Genomic DNA, 23,044 nt, shown 5'->3' on the forward strand with positions numbered 1-23,044 from the left:
GCTGGAGCTGTGATAGTGGCAGGTTTGGATGCTGTTTTCATTTGGATTGGCTGTGGAAAGCTGTTGCCTTCRGTGTTGTCAAATGAAGCTGACATTCCCTGGCAATGATAAAGTCAGTTTCCAGAGCTGGATTTTCCTTTGCTTGGCATTAAATACTTCTACAGCTAGGAAAATAATTACTGAATCTTAAACTTGCCAGCTAATTTCTTTGTTTAATATTTTATCATTACTTTTTAATCGACTTCCGTTTTAGACTTACTTTCTTTCAACAATACTCTATAAAACCTAAATTAATCCCATAATTTGAAGCTTTACAGTATCTGTTGTCCTGGATGTTTATGTGACCCTAAAAATTGGTTTTCCTTTTAGCCGTCTTTTAACATTTAATTTAATGTGTAAGTAGTGATTTTTTTCCTTTAGAAGACCTAACCTAGGTAGAGCTCATCATCACAGATAGTGTTTTTGTTTCCACTGAGATGGGCTTTCTTCCCTTATTTTGAGAAAAGACTAATTTTTCCTCATACTGTTCTTCTTATCAACAGAGAAAATGAGGTACTTAAAGTGCAGCTTAAGAAGTATGTAGGAGCTGTCCAGATGCTTAGAAGAGAAGGTCAAACAGTGGAAGGTAAGGATGAAATGGAAGAAAAAAAGAAATCCATGCGCAGCTCTTTTTCTATAAGCTACCGCTGAGACAGAGTTTAGCCAAATGATGGAAGTGACTCTGAGAGTTGTATAAAATATTACAGTAAAAGAGTAATTAGCAAATAGCCAAATCTCTGATTGGACTAATAGGAATCTGTATTGTTTCCGAATTGATTTTTCTTTTTAACTGTATATTTTAATTTTTTTATTTTCTAATCAGTGAGTTTTAGGAAGGTATTAATTGTTTCCAATAATGCATTTTCCATGAAGAAGCTACCATTTAAAAATGCATTTAAAAATGATCTGCAAGTGAAGATGATACTGGATCGTAAGAGTAATTATTTTGAGGAGAGGAAACTTAGCATATTTGGTGTATACTATTAGTGCTGTTTTGGAGGTAGATATCTGGAGACTCTGCATGAAATACGCTTTATACTAAGACCAAACACTTCACTTTACAGAAGTGCTTGGAATCTAATGATCAAACTCTGCATCCTAAATTTGTAGTAAATGAGGATAGAAGTGCTCCTTGCAAGAGAGGTCAGAGCCCTGCGTTTGAATCCTCTGCTGGGAATGTCTCTATCCTCACCAACAACACAAGGAAATTTGAGGGACTAGGTGGCGTTTTAGAAATTAGCACCGTCTTTTTCTGGAATCGTCTATGTCGTGGTCTGATAGGCGGCCTAATCCTGCTCTTAAGGGCAAGTCCCGGGATGAGGCTGTAATTTGAAAGCTTCCTCCTTGAAAATGGCCATTGGCAAATAYGGCGCAAGGCTGTAGGTCGCTGCTTGTGCCTCCTGTGGCTGGGGGTCCTGGTCTAAGGCAACTGTCGCTGTTCTTGCATAGTACAGCTGGCAAGATCTCAATAGAGTAAATTCCTTAATCTATACAGGGATTTAAATGTGTTATGGTTTACTCACCACAAGAGTCTGTATCAGCTCAGTCTCTTTAGAAATCAGTTATGCTGTAAAAAACAAACAAACAAACAAAAAAAACCCAACAAGGAACAAAAATCCCAACTTATTCATAGAGTTGGCAAATCGGATCCAGGCGGAAAAACGTCTTCTGGGATAGATGAAACTTATGGTGTGATTTCAAATTTGCAGCATTTGGGTTATCATTTTTGTTTTAGGTTCAGGGTTTAGGGTCAATGGTTCCCCGAAACATTTGGGATTTTCTGGATTCGAACTATTGGTGGTCACCAAAAGAAACTGTTCCATGCATTCCTCTGCATTCATCACTTGTAAATTGGTCAATGCTCCTTGCTCCGCTATGTTATCATCATGAGTAATTTCAGTGCTGCTTTATCTGCTTCCCAATGGTGTATACACAAAAGTCTTGTTAAATCAATTGCAGATTTTGGAAAGCTTTGAGAGGCTCAAAATTAAACCTCCGTGGGTATCTTTGTGTTGCTGTTACTAGAAGAGAATCTGTGTGGTCGCTACAGTAAATTGGATTAAGTGCTTTTAACTGGTTTCCCAAAAACTATAAAGTTTTAACTATAGCTTTTAACTAGTTTCCCAAAATTATAAATGAATCTCAGAGCAATAGTTTGCCTTGAGGTAACTTAAAAAGACAAAAAAATCCCCTTGGCAAACGTGATCATAAATGAATTGCCCAGCCTAACATACTAGCTTTCAAGATGAGTGATTACTGCCATAGACTGAAGAGCTGGATTTTCATATTTAGATATTTAATAAATAGGCATCCTAATTCCTTAACTACTAGAAGGAGCTGGATGTATGCCATTTTTCAAAGCTCCTCAGACACAGTAATTCTAGACCATTTTTACCTAAGGAATTGTTTGCTAGTTTGTCCAAATAGACTTCTGAATAAACTTCCCAAGATTTTTTTCTTGAAATGCATTAAATAAATGCCTCACTTTTTTTTTTAACTAAAAATTATCTTTTTCTTTTGATTCTGTGTTAATAGGTATCTGTCTTGAGGGTGTCTTTCAACTCATTAAATGTCTGATTGCAGCTACTGGAGTAAACATAGAAATAACTCATTTTTAGTAGTAAGCAAATATTAAAAACACTATTAATAACTCATTATTAATTTACAAAGTTATATCGAGATAAAAATGTTCACAGAAGGGTAGTGTATTAACATGGAAATGTTCACAGAAGGATTGTAGTTCAATTTAAAAGAACTTAAAGTAATGAGAGATGCACTTGGRGAATGTTATTTTTCTCTCTTTTTAGAAAGCATTGTTGAAACTCATGTAAAAATCAGGTTAAAAATCAAAGGTGGTTTCTGAGGATGGCAGACTTTTGCAACCTAGAGAGTTGTCATATTTACGTTTTTTTCAGGAACTTTAGAAGGTAGAAGTAGTTAAAATGGTGGGACTGTCCTGTCTTTCGTAAGCAGAACATGCAAAAATGTTAGTACAGATGAAACTAATGCCACGTGTTCTCTAAGGGCCTTGCATGCTGTCGTCCATTTTCTAACATTGCTAGTGTAGGAGTTTTCATTGTGGGTTCATTTTTGGATAGAAGAATCAGTCACAAAGACGCCAAAATAAAATTTAATAAAGTTAAATAAAATTGGATATGGATCATGTTTGCATGATCCTCTTTTTCTGTGGCCTTGGTGTATTTAAAAGGAATACTCTCTTTGAACACAGTATTTGATTTATTTCCCCCCTTTTTGTGCTGAGATGTGGTTGCTAAATCTGCCTGTTAGAACTGTAATTAATCTGTATTGGCTTTCCAAAATGCCAGCAGCAGGAATGTGCCTAAAATGCTTGTGGAGCTGAAGAAACCTCTGTTCCACCTCCCGCAGGTGAAGCTGAGCATGGTGCTTTTGTAGGAGAGAACATACCTTGGTCACAGAAGTACGACATTCTCGGTGATTTAATGCCTTTTTTTTTTTTTTCTTTGTATTATTTGAACAGTTAAGCACAGCAGCACGTAAAGATTTTGCCACAAACATGAGTAACTGCTAGCACAAATAAGTGATGTCTGGAAAAATGGAAATGTTTTTGCTGCTAGTTGTTTTCTTTCTGAAGTTTCATGTGAGGAACAAGAAATAATTAGGAAGTGATAACTTGCTTTAGCAAGTGATAACTTCATAAAGCAAAATTTTAAATTAAAAGCAGTAGTAATCGTCTTAAGTTCAAARGGGCACTGAGTGAATTGGCCGCTAATATGAGTTGGGAGTTTTAGGCACACAGCAGCATGCAGCAGGATTGTGTTTGCGAGAAAACAAGAAGAGCTTGCTTGGAAATCACCCTCCAATGGAATAATAAAGCTAATCTYGAGGTTTCCAATACCATCTGTTGTGTTTCTTCCATGTGACTAAACCTGTTTCAACTAGCAGAGTTTTATTTTCATAAGGGACCTTTACTAAGTCTTTGTTATGCTGTGTTAATAGTGGGAGCGTTTTAGAATCAGAAAGTCTCTCTAAGATAATGGGTCTTTATATGTGAGTTGTTGAATTTCTTGACAACAGCTAGATTTCAACTAGATGATCCACTAAAATGGTCTCTGGTTTTGTGCAGATGAAATTCTGTCCCTGTGTTGAAGGTAACAAATTCTTCCTTTTTGGCATCGAAAATGCGACAAGAAAATACTTGTTACTCTTAAGAACTGAACGCGCTGTTGAAAAATCTAGATCAGGAAGGTGCCCAAGCAAGCGCCTGCTGAAGAGAGCAGCAAAGAGCTGGTGCGGGACCTCCTGCCGAGGGCTTGAGGTCCTGCTGGACRGCAGGAACCCCGCAGGATCCCAAGGGAATCCCCCAGGCTGCGAGTGCGTGCCTCCGTTACCACAGGCACAGTGACGTGTACGATCGTCTCCTCCTGCGGGCAAACGCTGAGCTTCCAGGAAAATAGTTCTGAACTTTAGAAACGACCAGCTTAATATTGCAATAACGGCCAATATTGAAGCTTGGAGTTGTGATTTTTCTGTATTTCTGCAAAATGCAGTTCTGTGGATACCACAGTCTCCAGCTCGAGCACTTCTCTATACTCTTTCTCCAGTTACTTGTTTAAAAAAGCCGGCATCCCATAGGATGTGAATTGAGATTTTAAAAATCGATGAATTCATTTGTTAAGCTGCTCTTTCATTAGGGCTTATTTACTTTATATCTTCTAATTTGTTTTTCTAGAACAAATAGATAGATTTTCTGTCTGTGAGTTGAGCTTGGGTTTGCGTAATCTGGGGAAGAAGAGACTTTGAAGAGGCCTTGCAGCCATCAGATCGGGCAGGAAGAGAATAAACAATGTTTCTCATTTACTGTAGATAAGAAAAAAGTAATAGGCTTTCGTGGCAGGTGAGGAAAGTTTGATTAGCTACTRGGAAAATCTTTCTGGCAAGAATACTTAAACTTAGTTTGTGCAGGAAAGCAGGAAATCTTCATTACTGGTAGTTGCCAAGGAGAAGTTGAATGATTAATTGTCAAGGATGAAGTAAATACGGTTGATTCCGCCATTCTGCAAAGACGCGGAATGTTRAGGGATGTCTACAGTGTGCATTCTCAGCCCTATTTTCTGTAATTTACATGCAAGTACAGTGAAATACTGTTCTGAAAAAGAAACAGAAAGAGGACTCGAGAGAAGCATAGATTTAGTTTTGCAAAGGCTTTGGCTAGCAAATCTAGTCACTGCTTGTATGTATTTGGGAACTGTAGTCACAAAGGAGCCAAATGCTTTTAGCTTGTGTATATGTATGTTTTCCTTAAAACGAGGGGAAAAAAGTCTAAATATTGTTTGTTAGAAAACTCCCTATGGTATTTGTATTTTAATACTTGTAAAATTGCTTTGTACGTATTAGAATATGATATTACATCCTGTTTTGAAACATTAACTAGTTCTTTTAGAGCTATTACTTTTAAACGGGCTGTTTTTAATGTTTATGTAATACAACATTTTAATTGTATGTATTTCTTTGTTTTAGCTCTACCAAATATTTGGAGCACTGATGCGGAGTTTACTATTCCAGAGCAGAAGCAAGTAGAAAACAACGAGGAGCTAGCCAGCTCTTATGAAAGAAAACTGATTGAGGTAAAGCTTGTACTGCCCAGATTTTATGGAATCATAATGGCAGTAAAAGACTTGAGGCTGTAATGCTTTCTCTGCTGTGGTGTAATTCTGATTTCTCCCGCAGTTCAAAATAAAAGTCTGATATTTCCCTTAAAAAGGAAGAAAGGAAAGACTTGATTTTCATGCTTCTGTAGTTAAAAATTTGCTCTTTCAATTTAGGATTATTGTATATATTATAATAAATGAACATATTACAAATAGCTTTCTTAACAATGAAACAATAGTTTTCTTATGTTTATACTTTCATAGGAAGTGGACTTCTCTCTAAATATTACATGTAATTATTAAGAAAAAGGAACCATACTTGTTTAATTATCTTTCAGATTAATAGTTCTTTTAGTGATTTTGCTCTAGCTTGTTTTATTGCATTAAGACATAAAACTTTCATGAAYGTACAGCAATAAGCTAGTTCCTTATGGGTTTAATTGAGACTTTCTAACTTGAAAGCATCACAGACAAAMGGCTTCAGGTGCTGTATATGTTATGGTCCACAGGTACCATCTCTGTTTGTTTTTGGTATTTGAGCTTTAAAATTTCCTGAGGTCCTACTGAAATCTGTAGCTTCCCTACCRTTTTCTGATTGTGCCATACTGGGTTTGATTTTTATATTGCTTTATTATGCAAAGGAAAAAAAAGATTAGAGATTCATTTTAAATTTAAATACAAATGATTTCCTGGACAAATGTAATGAAATTTAATATCTAATACCCATATCTCCTATTAAATATTAAAAGAACATTTTTAATAGAAGTAACACAACCTTGTCTTTCCYTCGCCTGAGTACTCTGAAACTGGGTATTTGTATTAACTGACTYACCTAAAGATGACTGGAAATGCAGGTCATGCATCAAAGATTAATAGCAGTTCATCCAAAACATTTTGTATTTCCTTATCTCTTCCCATAGGACTATGTCAAACTAATTCTTTCCCTATTGCATACCTTTGGTTGGGGCCTTCTGATGCTTTTCTCTTCTGTATCTCTCAAAAGCATATCTTAACTAAGAACAGAGATTAAATTTATTTCATTTTTAAAAGCATCCTCCTTAATTCTCCTGGAGCTTTTCCCTTGCTGTCCAAATTTGTTGCTAATGCTTTTGAGTTTTATGGGAGAGAGATTTCCAGCAGCAGAGAAACGGCTGGGGATGAAGCTTGCTGAAAACTTCACTTCTCATCCAGAGCTTGTCTGTATTTCAGTCTCCCTCCCTAGTCTRTAACACTGTGCTCCTACCCTCAAAATCAGATGCAACCTCTGTAATCACCTAGGGGTATTTATCAAGAATCATCATCCTTTTTCTCTCCACGTGTGAAAGATGCAAAGTGAGAKCCTAGGTTAGACTGCAATATTTTTGAAATTAAGGAGTAGGAAACACACCACTCTTGAGTGCTGCTCTGAAAGCTCCGTTAGGATAGAACTAGGTCTGCAAATTGTTCAGATTCAAGCAGTTTTAGTGACTGCTGCCTTAGGCCTCACAGACTTTTTCAATTGAAGACAAAGATCATTTTGAAATTCTTGGTAGCCAACGGGAATATTGAAATCCCGTCTAAGAGAGGTGGGTAGCTGTTGAGAASATAAAGGAAAGGTTAGAGCTATTTCGTAGGGATATTTTTTGCTATTCTTTCAGTTGGAAAGGGTTTTCTTCATAATATGTTTAAGAAGGTCTGAGTTTCTTGCATATATTGCATTTATATTAAAGTTTTTATTTAGGATAAGCTCGCAAGCTCTCTCATTAATTTTGATCGGTGAACCAGTTGATTATTAATATGAGGATAAACAAAAATGCAACTGAATCTTGGAGGCTGAAAGAAATTTATAAAATATTTTGTTGCATTTATTGTTTAGTACAGTGTCACACATTCTTGTAAAAAATCTTCAGAAATTATTTCTGATGCCAGATTTTGTTAGAAATGGTAGCCAATCACCCATCTCATGTTCATAATTTCCTTTAAACCTCAGGCTTGCAGCATGTGTGCTTGTCAGAGGTCCTTGGATACCCCCAGTAATTTCTATATGTGATGCAGGCTTGTGTTAGAAGAATGTTAGAGAGATTTGTATAATTCTGAAGCTGCGAATAATGCATTTAAAATTTGAAGATGCTTAACAGTGTTGAGTATAGCAGCGGCTCAGAACCTACTGCCTGTTTGCTGTGTGTGGGTCAGAGACAGGCCCCGCGGCTCTGTTTTTCCTGCAGGGTTTCTGAGGGGAGCGAGGTGGGGAGGGACAAGCTCCTCACAGCCTGTGCTGCAGCGAGCCCCAGAACAAGCAATGAGCACAGACTTGCTCTCTTGTTAGACCTCGCATTGCCAAGGATTTGAAATGAAGCAAAACAAGCAAAAAATGAAGCAGCTGCAGCTTCTGTTTGTGYGTCTGCCCTGACCTATGGCTCTGTTGTTGTCTGTGAGAGATTCTGCTCTTAGCGCTTCTCTCCTCCGTGGCTTTAGTCTGGTAATGAACTGGTAGCTGTATCTCATTAGAGAGATGAGGATTTTACATTTCTTTGCAGTTTCAGGCTTTTGCAGTTCGATATTCTGGTGTTTATTGTTGGGCTTTAGCTTGCGCTACACCAAAATTAAATTGTAAGTTCTGCTCCTGATGCGCTGGATTGTACTGTGAGAGCTCTGTTAAAGGCTCGATAAATATGGTTGTGTTTTCTGTCTCCTGGCGTAGATTTATTCCTACTGAGCAAGGGAATGAGAAGATTAGGACCTCTGTTGGAACAAAAGGATTTTTGTTGTTGTTGTTGTTTTTTTTAAATAGTGCAGCTCTTATCACAATATGTTAATCCTTCATCTCCAGGCAAAAGTGTTTATTGTGAAGGAATGTAGAGGCAAAGTGAAATGGGCAGCTCCCCAAGGCCTGCCTTGTAAAGCTGCTCTTCTCCCGTGCAAGTAGGCGCTGCTGTTGGTGTCCACGTTCGTGTACGTGGTTGGTGTTCAGCGAGCGCGGCAGGCTGCAGCTGCGGGGCCGGCTGTGAACGTCGGGTGTTTGTGAGATGTGGCGACTGTCGGGAAGGTGAAGGGGAACGTTCCTAAATTCCTGACAAACTGCGCAGCTCTTCTGCAAAGCTGGATTGTTTCAAACCTTGGAAAAAATATCCATGAAAGAATTTTAGGTATTAAAGCCAAGCTTTGGCCATCCTGCAGAGTGTTACTTTATCGAATGTGATGACTTTTGTACCTGCAGAGCAAGTAATTATTTGGCCAGTTGTATCTTGAGGCCTCAAACATGCTCATGCATTTTTTGCTTTTAGGATTTTTTTTTTCCCCTCCAAGGTGCAATTTGGGCTGAATTTTCATTTTAACTTAATTTCATTTCAACTTAAGTTAAAATTACTCAAATGGCTAAAGTATATTAAGCCTCTCCGAACAAGCAATTACACAAAACAAATAAATGAGTGGCCTGCTCTAATGGAATAGGTCATCTTTTAAGGAAATTTTAAACATTTGACCTTTCTTCTTAGTAGAAGACAGGTTTTTAAGGTGGCCTTCCACTATCTTTAGGAAGCTGGAGATGCATTGTAAGATAATTTTATTCCATTTTTAAAAATGTATTTATTTACAGAGTTTTTGCTTAAAGAATTTTTCTGTACTTTTCCATCAWACAATTGAAGTTTCAAAGATGGGAGAAATTATAAATGTGAGAATATCACATATGTTCCCCATGAAACACATAGGTTTTGTTTTCTGTGTTACAAAAAGCCTTTGTGATACAGCAAGGTATTTGCTCAGCGAATATAAAAACTCGCTCGATAAAAACTTGCCCACAACATGCTAGGAGCTTTGTAAAATGGTCTTTGTTTGGTAGAATATATCGCTACCTCTTTCTTTAGGACTTGTGTTTAGGAAACAGAAATAGGGGGRATTTTGATGGTACAGCCGGTTTGTTAGATCTGCCTCAAGTGCTGCTTCAGCATGAGACAAATGTGCAACGAGGCTTTGCTCGTGCTGCAGGAACCCGGTTACGTGCTTCGAAACATCCAGCTCGCTCTGCCTACAAATCAAATGATTTGTACACAGGTAAAGCACTAAATGCGGCAGTGCCTGAAGTGAATTGGCAAGAGCTGATTTTTCTGTGACTTCTGAAGTGTCAGSTGTAACTCTCCAGATGAGGTGTATGATGTCTCTGATTGACAGGCTCCTGGCTGATGAGCGTGACGAGCAGTTTTCCTTTCGGAGGCGAAGGAAAGAATCACCCACCAGGAGCGACTCCGTGCCTCCGGCAGGATCTGGGTGTCACTGGCACCCTGGCAGGTTTTTGTGTCCCTTTTGCAAGCTAAACTAAACTTGAGGCTGWCAGAGCCCTGGAACTGGCTGCCCATGAAGGCTGTGGAGGCCCCTTCTCTGGAGATCTTCCAAACCTGCTGGCTGTGACCGCGTGCCCCGTGCTCGGGGTGTCCCTGCTGGAGCTGGAGCTTGGACTGGATGAGCTCCAGAGGTCCCGTCCAACCGCAACCATTCTGGGATTCTGTAAACCAGCTTCGTTCTGAGTCGCTGCTGCTTATATTGAGGTTACAGTAAATAATGCTGATGAGGATTCAAGTCTTCTGCAAATTCTTTTGAGCAAAAAAACCCACAAAACAGTGAATCGTGGCGTTTACTGAGAACTGTGGCTGTTTCCTGTCTTGCCCACTGTATTGTAAGTGCTACAAGTTAATACTACAGAGGAAAGAGTTCCTGGGAGAGATTGTCTCTTTTGTTAAATCACTTGGGAAAATATGGACAGAGCTACTTAGGTGAAACGCACACTGTGTTTTGAGGTCATAGAGTCTTTGACAATAGCGGCTTAAGCGGCCATTGACTTCTTGTGTCGTGTTATTTGATTGAAGGGAAAAGGACAGGTAGCAGTTGAGGAGCAGGCAGCCTTGCTGGCAGGGGATAGGGGACAAGAATTTATTATCTGTGAAAGAAGCCGTGGATTGGCATGTGTTTAAGCAGCTCTGTTTCCTATCATGGCTTACTATGCAGGAGAGAAAACCTCTTTGTTTTAATTTTTTCTTTTAGTCCATGATTTTAGAATCCAATGAAGTTAGTTGCAAGAGCTGCTRTCTCAACAGTGGGAGGTAGAACAACTATGTACAGTGGCCTCCTGGTAGTAGCTCTGCTATGTGAGTTCATTCTTATGTGTCCTGGTTGCTTAATTTCATCCACAAGCTTTTGAATACTCTTTTTGGTACATTAGCTGAAAGTGCATTTTGAGTAGAAAGCCACTGATAATTTTCTTTTTGTTGGTTTTGATGAACAGACMAGTGCTTCCCCAATATACCTTTCCTTAAAATAAAATCAAACGAGTGGATCTTTCAGTCTGCCTTGAATCAAATAATTTGCTTGCAGATAGATATGGCAACAACCCAGAAGATGAATGGAGCAGCAGAGAGGAAAGCAAGGACTAATCATTTCATGGTCACATAAATAGAGTTGTCTTGAATTATTAAGCAGAGAATTCTGCCCGGGTTATAGTGCCGTTCAGAGCCAAATTGAAATGATTCCTTGAATGTCAGCTGCAGTCTTTATGACAGACTTATTCTCAGGCTGGAACTGGAAGATAAGTTTTATTTTAATGACTTGATGCTAGCCAAAATAGCTCGTGTGCGACCGCTACCCAGGCACTGTGCTGCAGGGATTATCGGTCAGAATTAGCCTTCTTTGTTTGACACCTAACAGTTTCCCAAGTAATCGCTTCTAACCTGACAGTGAGGGCTAAAGTAACAGTAAAATTTACTGTTATACTCAAATAGTGGAGAAGACTGTTGCAGTCTTAGGAAAGCCTTTGCAATACCAAAGGGAGCAGGTGCTCCTGAGTAGCTACAAGTTGGCTTGGCATTAGGCTGGAGGCATTTGGAGTTTTGATCTTTCTTGTAGAAAATAGGAGACCTGCCAATAGGAGACCTGCCCTTTTTTGACGACGTTTCGTTTCATTGCTATTAGGGGAAAAATGGAGGAGAATTTCTGTTTTGAAAGAGGCATCTTTTCATGGAGGAAAATATAGCCTTGCTTCTGCAGAGAGCAACTGGAAGTGACTTCTGTGCAGGGCTGCTTGAGAAGTGAGTYGCTTTGGATCTTGAAATGAATAAGAGTTCTTGTTTTTATGATGATTTTAAGGGGAAATACCTGACAAACAGCCCTAAATGCAAATAAGGCTTGTGCAAAAAATGTAAAGTTTTTAACTGCAAATTACTGTTGTTCTAAAGCTTTTGAGAAGCCTCACCTCGGCTCGCGGTGCACGTGCTTCTGTCGYGAGTTGTTGGGTTGTTTCTCCTCCCGCGGCCGCCGCTCGCGTGCGTCGGGCTGGGAGCAGCTCGGGGCTGCCGGAGGYTTTGTGCATGGGTCCCCCTTCCCCGTGATAAAGATTGGGGGGCTTTAAACACGGCTATGGACGCAACCAGCATCAGATCCTGGATGGCGTGTATGCTATCTCTAGCTGACGTGAGTACTACCTATGAAATCTAGTTTTCAAAATTAATATTTAAAATTAATATGCTGAAGAAGTCATAGTAAAAGTCCACAAAGATTTGAAAAGTCAGGTTGGAAATCATTGCGAGTTGAGTGAGTGTGGGTTTTAGTTTGTGGGCACACAAGTTCTAAAGAAATTAAATGACGGAACAAAACCTGGTTCTTCAAATTCTTCCTTTAACTCTCAGAATTGTAGCCTTTATTGCCAAAGGACTCCCTGGATCTACATAGTACCCAGCTGTACACATGAAGAAATCCAATTAAAAATAACAGTTAAAACCAACATGATTTAAAAATGATTTTTCCCATGAAATGCCACTTACGCATTGATAGGAATAAAARAAGAAAAATTGACCAAATTATTCTTAAAAGAGAAATACAGCTGGTAATGGGCTGACAGAGTGAAATGCTTGGTTTAATTTGGAATTTTGTGAAAAYATCCAAAGGGATAATAAAAATGATAAGAAATGTTCTGTGCTTGTTTTTGGCAGACCTTGATAGAGTTATTTTAAAGAGCTAAAATCTTGCTGTCCAGAGGAATAATCAGAGGAATCTAAATTATGTTGCTSTTCAGAAGTGCATCTCGTTGCCGTTGAGTTCACCAAGCTTTTAATACTTTTTTTCCTCRCACAGATATTCAAGGAACTTAATTACCAGTAGAAATAATATTCCCAAGCAACATAGCTATCATTTTGCCCTTGTAAAGATATATAACAAGTAATTTGGCACTCTGATTTGATGGGTATCTCTTGATTACGATTTCATTTTGCTGGGGGTTGTGTCTATTTTTGTGCTACTTCCGCTGTTTTGAGAGCTGTTGAATTTAGGTTTCAGTCCAGCAGAAGAGTTGTTTTGCGGGCATCCCATTTAGAGAGAGAGAAAAGAAGTCAAAGAGCCTGTGAGATATTTTGTGTTTTACTGTTCTGATAGAAACTGTAAAAAAGAGCATGCTTCCCGACACACAAACCGCTGGGACTGTCATCCACTGGGCTAGTTGTAATGCAGATGTTCCTATGGATTTGCATGTGTTTTCAGTTCACAGAATAAGCTTACTCATTGCTAACAAGTACTCAAAGATAAATTACCTTTTTCTTCCAGGCTACTGTTGAATTAATAGTTTGTGAACACATAATACCATTAAATAATAGCGTGGAAGTTGTGATGTTCTGACTTTTATCAGAAGGAGCCAGAAAATAATCTAATTATTAAATCAAGTAAGCCTTGGAAGTTAGTTTTCCTAATGGGATTAAGTGCAACAGATATGCTTGACAAAGGAAGAAAACAAAAGCAGTAAATGCAACCTGCAATAGTACAGTAAATAAGAAAATATTTTTGAATGTTGGAAGTTCATTATTGCCATGTGAAGCCTTTGCTCTTTGGAAGTAAGGAGGAGCAGAGCGCGGGAGCTTTTTATACTGTGCATAATGCAAGAAGTCAATGTTAATCCAAAACCGTTTGTATATTCAGGCAAGAGAATAAATGTTTGGGGTGAAATAATCACTCTGTGAAAGCTTTGGATTTTTRTGCTTTCTGATAGGCCCTTTACAAAGAAAATAAATGGTTAATGCAGTTGCTCATGCCTGATCTTCAGTTTATAACTAGCCACGCATCCCACAGTTGGTAAATTAAAGGGTGGGTCTGAGGTGTCCGTGTAGGCACCTCAGTCAGATCATACCCAACGCATCATATCTGGGCTTGGCTCTTATGCCTATACAGCAAAATGATGAATTACTGGATTTGAAGAACTCCCTGCAGAAGAAAAGGAAATTTGGAAAGAATAGTTCAGCTTCATTTATCTGTTCTTATGTATCAGTGATATAAACGCCTGGCTTGTCAAAGTGAAACTGTTTGGTTTTGKTTTTTTTTCTTTTTCCTTTGATTATGTGAAGGGCGCAGATCACCTGAACTAAGCTGTTATTTCCGTTTTCCAGCACTAAATTAAAACAAATTCAGCAACTTTKGGGTGAAATTTTATTGGGAGGGAGGCAGAAAGAAGAGTTGGGGGTTGAAGAAAAGGGCAGCGTGGGATGTAGTGAACTGTGTGTAGATGGCCAGCCTTGGAAGCATTAGAGGAGATGTGGTGGGTGTGTAAGTGCCCCTGCCCTTGGTGACGTGGGGCTGAGCCCCTCTCCCTGCGTTAGCCCTGGCCCCCATGGSTTCGGGCAGCTGCCCCCGGGGCCTTGCGAGAGGCCCTGTAACCTGCGGAAAGGAGCACTGGAATCTGGTATCCACATCTCCACTCGAGGAACGGGTCAAAGGTACTGCTGTAACAGTCTAAAGTTCAGTCCAGACTAATGCATTAACAGTCAAGTTAACAGACAACTGTTGGAAAAGTTAGTACATACTTAAGAAGTTCTATGTTGACTTTATGTTGTTGGGTGTGTGTTTGTTTTTAGGTTGGAGGATATTTACCTGTGTGTTGGCTTTGTTTTCCAGGTGGCCGAAATGCATGGGGAGCTGATTGAATTCAATGAGAGGCTGCACCGGGCTCTGATGGCTAAAGAAGCCCTTGTGTCCCAGATGAGACAAGAACTAATTGATTTGAGAGGACCGGTAAGTATTTTAAGAGGACTGGTTTGTGTGTTGCCCTGTTGAATACAATCTCTTTTCCAATCTCTGCACAGTGAAGTGGATTGAGAACTGGCTGGACGGCAGAGCTCAGAGGGTGGTGATAAATGGGGCCGAGTCCAGCTGGAGGCCTGTGGCCAGTGGCGTCCCCAGGGGTCAGTACTGGACCCGGTGCTGTTCAGCTTGTTCATCAGTGATCTGGACGAGGGCACCCTGAGCAAGTCTGTGGACGATCCCAAGCTGGGTGGAGGGACCAACACTCTAGAGGGCTGTGCTGYGATTCAGCGGGACCTGGACAGGCTGGAGAGGTGCGCAGAGAGGAACCTCCKGAGGTTCAATAAGGACAAGTGCAGGGTCCTGCRCGTGGGGAGAAATAACCCCAGGCACCAGTACAGATTAGRGGTTGACCTGCTGGAGAGGACCTGGGAGTCCTGGTTGACACCAAGTTAACCATGAGGCAGCAAGTGCCCTCGTGGCCAAGAAGGCCAATGGGATCCTGGCTGCATCAGGAGGATGTTGCCAGCAGGGCAGGGAGGGGATCCTGCCCCTCTGCTCAGCTCTGGTCAGGCCGCACGTAGAGGAGCWTTGRGGCCAGTCCTGGGCTCCCCAGGACAAGAGTTCCACCCTGTGCCACATGCTCTTGGTGTCTCTGCTTGAGCGGGAAGGTTGGACTAGATGATCTCTAGAGGTCCCTGCCGACCTTGAACATTCTGTGATTCCCTTAGTAAATTATATCTATACATATAGACACTAGGTTATAAGAACTAATAGCTAAGAGTGACCTATTAGTTGGTTTAGAAGATGCTGATGGCTAAATATCCCAGAAATGCTTGTTTTCCCTCAGCTATTGCTTTCCCCGTGGGGTTAAAGAAAAAGTTGAGTTGAAATGTGAACAGGGAAGGAACAAGAGGAGTCCCTAAGACTTGTGTACTAAGGGGTAGCAAGTTTGAAAGTTTCCTTGAATGGTTTTGCTTGCACTGTGTGCATTCGTGCTTATTTTAGCAGAATGCTTACGTAAAGGGGCTGAYGAGAGTCCTGTGTTTGTAAGGGAAGAAGAAGGATTTGATTTATTGTTTTTACACTTCCATAAGCAAACAATCACACTATTGTGCTAAAAATGACAAATACTAAATCACACAGCTCTACTGTGCTCAGAGGTTATGARCCTTATGTCCTTATTCAGAGATTTTGTTTTTTATCATGCATTTACATACACTAATCCAGCAATTAGGTATTTATAAATTGGTAAAATTAGGTATTGAACTATTTTTTTTTTTTCAGTAGGACAAAATAATCTCATTCAAAGCCTCTTTATAAAACATATTCAGACTTTTACACACTGTTCTACCTGGAGTTAATGATAGCTAGCTCCTGGACCTTGTGGGTTTGACGTCACTGTGGTTTTGGGGCAAGTTGCATGTGTTCTGTTTATTTCAACTACTGCTGATTCTTACAATTAAAATATCATTTAATAGTATTTTACATTGGTGGTGTTGATTGATTGATATTATATAGTTTGCATTATCTTCATGAACAGTAAAGATGAATTTATCTTCATGAACACACTAAGGATTTTCTTGATGGAATATTTATGGAGCTTCTTTTTTTCTTAGAGAAAAAGAGAGCAAGATGGGTATATGTGATTAATAAGGCTCTATAATTAATACATATATTCAGTCTCAAATTCTGTTTTATTTTCACCGTAGTTTCATGACAGCATGTAAACCATACCTTAAACTGATTGAGCTAATCTCACTATCAGGCCAAATAACATAAAACAAGGTATAACAACATCTGTCTATAGTCCTACTCTTTTTCTATCGTAGGATGTGTTAGGAAAAATATTAGTATAGTATGTCCCAGGTACTGATAATTAAGGAGAAGGAGAGCTGGAGAATAAAGATGAATTTAGGAGTAAAATTTGAATTTCTCATTAAAAAAGGGAGAAATGCGATATCAGCAGAGAGAAGATAGCTGTGTCTTTGTTGTTTGCAGTTTGCATTTTAAATACAGGTAGGGACATTCATTGTAAAGTTGTGACAACACCTTTATTCCAACTGTGTGAATCCTAGAGTTGGTAGCAGTGGGAATGAAGGGACAGACAAATCAAAGACTCATTTCTGAAATGCTCAGCTCAAATACCGAATACTCTCAATAGAGCCACATAACGAGTTGGAATTAGTTTCAGATCTTTGAGTGCATTTCTTTTTGATGCTCTGCTGGAACCTCGCCTTTTCACAGAATCACAGAATGGTTGAGGTTGGAAGGGACTTCTAGAGATCATCTAGTCAAACCTCACTGCTCCTGCATGGGCACCCAGAGCATGGGGCACAGGGTGGCGTCCAGGCGGGTTTTGAAGACCTCCAAAGAAGGAGCCTCCACAACCTTCCTGGGCAGCCTGTGCTAGGGCTCTGGCACCCTCACAGTGGAGTTCTTCCTTACATGCAGATGGAACTTCTGTGTTGCAACTTACACCCATTGCCCYTTTTCCTGTCACTGGCCACCACTGAGAGGAGCTTGGCCCCTTCCTCCCTATGTTCCTTCTTCATGAACTTATACGTGTTAATCAGATCTCCTCTCAGTCTTCTCTTCTGCAGGCTAAATAGGCCCAACTCGCTCGCTCTCTCCTCGTACGAGAGATGCTCCAGCCCCTTAGTCATCTTTGTAGYTCTCCACTGGACCCTCTCTAGAAGCTTCACATCCCTCTTATACTTGGCTTTACTTCTTCAGCTGCTGCTGTCTCTAGTATTTCCTTTTTATTCCCCTTCCCTCATAGATTTTTCCCCCTAATATTTTCCGTCTTATTTTTCCCCTTTTATTATTTTTTCTCGACCTTATGTAAGGCAGMTTTCATGTGTCACAGAAGGGGCAGGTTTGCTTTGTTTGCTGACAGCTAAGGACAAGCTGATATTTTCGGAGGTTGTGTTTTTCTTTAGGTTTAAATGGTAGCACTTGGAGATGTTTGGCTTAGCATTTTAAAGATAATTTGCTTAATTGTGTATAATAAACTATGCCCTATACAGACACGATGTGATGCTACTGCTGCTCTGCAGGAAGAATGCCTTCAGACRTCCAATTTTGGCTTATGTTTTATTAGGTTTCTCCCTTGAGCTGCCAGCACTTGTCTTCAGGAAAACTCTGTAGTAATTGTGCTGCTTATTGTAAAGCTTCTTTTTGTGTAATATATTTTTTTCTCACATGAGAGACTGAGGATGCCCTGAGGTTGTAAATGTTTATGAATAATCCGCTTAACTCGAACACAGACCAACTGAAAACATCTTATGAACACATACACACAGGGGAAGAAGGATGAAAGGATTGTGGGTGCTAATAAGCACTGAACTAGCACTCTGCTATGCACCTGGTCTTTTAAATGAGAATTTCAGCTTTCAGCCCTTCTCAATTTGCAAGACCTTGAAAGTAAAACTTAATTTCCTTATGTGTTACAAGACACTGCATCTTTTTAAGCAAGCAAGACATTTGCTAAAGAACGGAGTGGAATGGAGAACTATGTCTATCCGTGGAAACTTGGTTGCTATTATAAATCCCTGCTTTATTCCACTGTGATTTGTCTGTAGTTTTTGTGCATTTGTCTCAAAAGTGACACAGGAAAATTACAGCAGGTTCCTGGAAAAGGAAGGGAGAGGACTATAAAATGTTGGGCAGTGGATGGAGATAAGCTGTTCATGGCGTCCCCTGCCCATAAGTGGGTTCAAGCCAAACTAAGGGTAATTTTATCACACTGCTTCTACAGTCACAGGGCTGTGTAAAGTTTATCAAGCACCCAGAAAAAAATCCATTAAGGGGGCTACCAAATATACCAAAAAACGTTTTGCTGAAGAATGCCCTGACGTGAAAACTGGGCAGGCCGACAGCGGGTGGGAGTTTGGGAGGAGGGCTGCGGGGAGGGCCCCGCTSCCTGGCCTGCCCGCCGGGACGGCGTTCCTGTGGGCACGCGGTGCAGCCAGGAAGGGGCAGGTCAGCCTAGCTGGGACAAAAGGCACAAAACGTGGGATTTTTGCAGCCATCATACAAATATCATGATACAATTTTTATTGTTTAGGTGTTGTGTTAATTGTTTAGGTGTTTCTGTTGAAGAATAGAGAGGCAAAATCAGCTCAAGTCTTGCGGTAGAAATATTACCAGTTAGCGTATTTTAGATAATTAGATTTTGAGGAGTATTTTTTTAAAACCTTTAAAAATTACATGCTTGTACCAATCCCAGTTGTTTCTTTACAAAGCTCTAGAAAATTCTTACTTTGAGAACTCACAAGGATGATATGTTCATGCTACTTTTTACAGCCTTTCATTTTTCTTTAATTGCTCTCCAGTAATAGTTTTTTTCCACTGTCATTTAAAAACCTGAGTGTTGAATTGTAATTTCTTTATGACACTATGATTTCTTAAGAGAAAGCAAACTAACCAGAGTGTGGAAATTGTTTCTATTTTGTCGATATAGGTCCCTGGAGATTTGAGTCAAACATCTGAAGATCAGAGTTTGTCAGATTTTGAAATGTAAGTTGTTTGATATGCACGTTTTTCTCTCCGTGCTRTCTTTATAGGAATGAAGAACAAGCGAACAGATTAAATAATTTGTGTTTTTTTTTKTCTGCTATTTCCAATAACCAAATCTTCAGTTGTGGTGTTCCATGGTTGGAAAGTAGAGAACTTTCACAGTAGAGAATTTCCACAGTTGAAATGCTGGTTTAGTTTTTGAATAATGAACCCGATGAGTTTAGATTCAAGAAGATTCTCCTGAGAGCAGATTTCTTCCTTAAGCTCAATTCTTTCAATGCAGTGATTTTTGGTAGCTATGGTACCTGGTAGTAATCAAACAGAAAGGAACTTGGTTTTAGTGACAGGACTGAAAAGTCATTTATTGTTGCTTTGAATTTGGAAGAAAATGCATGCTATTAATAATTTGATGGTTTTTTGATTTTTGTATCATAACTCTTAATCTTTGCATACAGATTTTTATATATATATATATATAAATATAAAAAATAAGCGTAAGGTCATCCATATTATTTAAGTTTTGCCTTTGTTACTCAGACTAATGCATATAGTTTCCTATAGGTGAAGGGATGAGAAAGTAGCTAATGTCTTTTTAGCATATTTGAAATAAATTAAAATTGCAAGTCAGAATAAATTACCAAGAGAGCGCATGGGAATGTGTTACACACAGACCTGGAAAAGAGATCTGTTAAGGGTTACCAAATATATAGAACCTGAAAATTGCTGGAGGTTGAAAGAGTTGGGGGGAAGTTTCATGTGCGCTTCGTCGATCACTTTGATCACTCAGAAAACTGGAGCTTGGTACATTTCAATTTTTATATATAAACACGAATCCCTATATTTAACTTTTCTCTCTCCTGCTTAGTTCATTGAAATGAGTCACTTTTTCTTTTTCCTGTGTATCATGAAGTACTGTTAATGCAAACCATAGAAAGACAAAGGAAATGTTTTCATTGCTTTTTTCCAGTTAGGTTAGCTTAAGAGAAGAATTCCGGCTATAGCAGTTATAAAAGGTTCAGGCRGCAGTAGGACTTTTCTGATACTCTGTTTGAAATGTTCACTTGCCTTGTTGATCACTTTGACCATTATCAAAATTACGGAAGGTTGTTTCTTTTTAATTCTATATAAACATGAATCCCTATTTTAAACTTCTTTCTTTCCTGCTCAGATCAAATCGTGCTCTTATTAATGTTTGGATTCCTTCAGTCTTTCTGCGTGGAAAAGCTGCTAATGCATTTCATGTTTATCAGGTAAGTAATATTTTTTTTAACAGATAATACAGATAAYGTAGCTGACTGAAATGCAATATTTTAATATTTGAAATATCTTAATCCCTTTAGAAAAATGCACTAATAAATAGCAGCATTTATATTCATCCTTTGGATTGTGTAGATGATAAAAGCTGCCTGTTTTGAGGGTTGTTTTTTAATAGATGAATAAAAGTATGTTTAAAAAAAAATTGCATTGGACAGACAGCAAGGCCATTCAACAGTGATCAGTAATGCCGCCTTGTGTGTGCTTGCAAATATTCTGCCTCATTTTTGGGACATCGGTGACCATAAATGCTATCTATTTTCTTACATATGAAGCTTGTAAAGACAGATAGGACCTCACCTGTGTGGCTTACTCAAAAACATTTGCTTAGTGCATCAGCCCTCGCTGTGTGTCATGGGGGTGTTCATGTGTGCTCATAGTGGGTTCTGCTTCTGCCAGTTCTRAATTAGGGTTCGTGCTCTAAGCCACGTGAAGCGCTGCCATCCCAGCCCGTTCCTCGAGATGTGGGTCCTCAGTTTGAGAAAAGTGACCCTCTTTAGCTAGAAAGGCAGGACAAACTCTAAATAGCTCTTCTTGTGCTCTCCCGGTACGTCTGCATTTATTGTGAATTGTTTCTGCTGCCCAAAATTTCCTGTTTCAGCCTTATTTCTTTAGCTCCAAACAAAATGTCTGAAGCTCATCAACAATCCTTTCCTACTTGGATCAATGATTTCTGGAGAATTTTGAATCATTTATGATGTGTTAGCTAGTAGTTGAAAAATACAGGCACACAGTCCTTCGTGCTTCCAAAAGAGAAGGAAAAATAAGCATTTAGTGAAGTAAAGAATGGCTGACAATACCAAACTGTCAGTAATTCATTAAAAAGCATTGAATAATCAATTAATGAAAACTTCAGATGTACAAATGCTTGTGGAAATGTAATGTGTTGACAATTGTGATTATTTTTGCTATTTCACTGTCATCTTTCCCACACCCTCGTGTGTCACAGGCTGCAAAATTGGTCACGATTCTGCGGGCGCAGAAAGCATTGCAGGGCACACAGTGCCTCCCGTTCTCTGCTGATGCYGTAGTTCCGTGACTGCCAGTGCAGCTCGCGTTCTTCCTGCTCGCCTGCCAGGCTCATCTTGCGTTGCTGTTTCATGGTCTCCCAAGTTTCCATCACCACGCGCTGCTTTCTGCCCAACCCAGCACTTCTTCACTCAGCTGTGCCTTGTGATCTCCCCAGTTCTGACTTCGCAGATCTCCTTGCCACGGTGCCCSGCAGTCTGGCAAAGATGCTCTTGTCCTGTTCCAAGAAGGTGGGAGCGTCAGTGCTCAGCACTGCTTGTGGTTCCTCCGGCAAATCTGCTGCGAAAGGGTTGGCGCGCAGGCTAGAGGCAAGTCGCAAGGCTGCGCTGAATGCCTTGAACATTGAGGTGGTAAACAGCAAATGGTATTGGAAGAGTCCTAGCACTCTACGATGCTTCATTCAGCTGATGGGATCTAGAAGTGCTTCCCAGGATATTTAAGTGCTTTTTGAGTTTCATGAGTGTTGCTTTAAAGTGTCCGCTCATATTTGATATATTCCAAGTCAGTTGTCATTTGGAAAAATCTTAGTTTATATTCTGTGTAAGTTAAATGTCTTCTGCTCCATGAAACCGCAAGGCATGTTTGTTACTATTGGTTTAGGTATTTGAAGAATTTTGTTTGACTGCTTTTACTGGTAGTGGAGATAAATTTTATGGTGACCTATGATAGAAATGTCTTGCCTTTAATTGCAGAGCAGCACAGGAACATCATGGAGTTCCACTGGTGGAAAAGGTTGTGCATTTCCCAACTTTGTCTTTCAATATTAACACTACCACCCCAAAAAAAAAAAAAGACAAAAGGGGGAAAGGTAACATATATGTGACCTAAAACTTCTGTGATTTTTATGAAAATTTGATCTTGATACCTGCTGAGATCTCTCCTTAWGGAGGAATACATTAATAGCACTCCTGATGGTTTTTGATCTCAGTAATGACATCGTGACAAAGGAGAGTATCTGTCTAGCAGGTAACTTTGCTTTTTGCCATTTGTTTTAAAGGTGTTTTCCTAAATAGACTTTCCTGGATAGTGTAGTACTATGAAGAAAACTTGCAGTTGGGGTGGCAGCCACATCCCTGGCATGGATGTAGTCATGTGCTTGCTGAATGCATGGGCTTCATTTTATAGTTGGAGGAAAAAGGATTAATTTGTAAAACGTTGGTATTATGTRTGTTCTGTAACAGCATTAACCGCAGCACTGTGCATTTTTCTTGTTAAATGTCTCCCAAAACGTGTGCCGCTGATTGCAAGGAGTTGGTTCAATGCAGTAGTTGTGAAAGAGGGTGTTTGCCRGACTGCTGTTGTGCACTGAACCTGAGGCAAGGACTAGGAGTGATGATTAGGACTGAGCTCGGTTCTGAGAGCCATCATATTTGTAGCAAATTTTTTCTTTTGCTGTTTTATCATTTGTTTCTCCAAAGACAGAAAAATGGAAACGAATTTATAACTGTGTGTCAGCCATGTAAGAAATATGCTCGTAGTCAGTCAGT

At 39.6% G+C, this 23,044-nt stretch overlaps 1 protein-coding gene across 1 annotated transcript in view; it reads left to right on the forward strand.

Moving 5' to 3' along the window:
* SNX29 (sorting nexin 29) overlaps positions 1-23,044 on the forward strand; it is a 105,999-nt gene that overhangs the window by 37,173 nt on the left and 45,782 nt on the right. The window contains exons 14-18 of the mRNA XM_026042953.1: positions 543-625; positions 5,539-5,645; positions 14,568-14,684; positions 19,159-19,214; positions 20,383-20,464. Coding sequence (XP_025898738.1) covers positions 543-625; positions 5,539-5,645; positions 14,568-14,684; positions 19,159-19,214; positions 20,383-20,464 — 445 coding nt within the window. The remainder of the gene's footprint in view (positions 1-542; positions 626-5,538; positions 5,646-14,567; positions 14,685-19,158; positions 19,215-20,382; positions 20,465-23,044) is intronic.

Source organism: Nothoprocta perdicaria, unplaced genomic scaffold, assembly GCF_003342845.1.
Source record: "Nothoprocta perdicaria isolate Ctin4 unplaced genomic scaffold, notPer1 scaffold_319, whole genome shotgun sequence".
In the NCBI taxonomy this organism is placed as follows: Eukaryota; Metazoa; Chordata; class Aves; order Tinamiformes; family Tinamidae; genus Nothoprocta; species Nothoprocta perdicaria.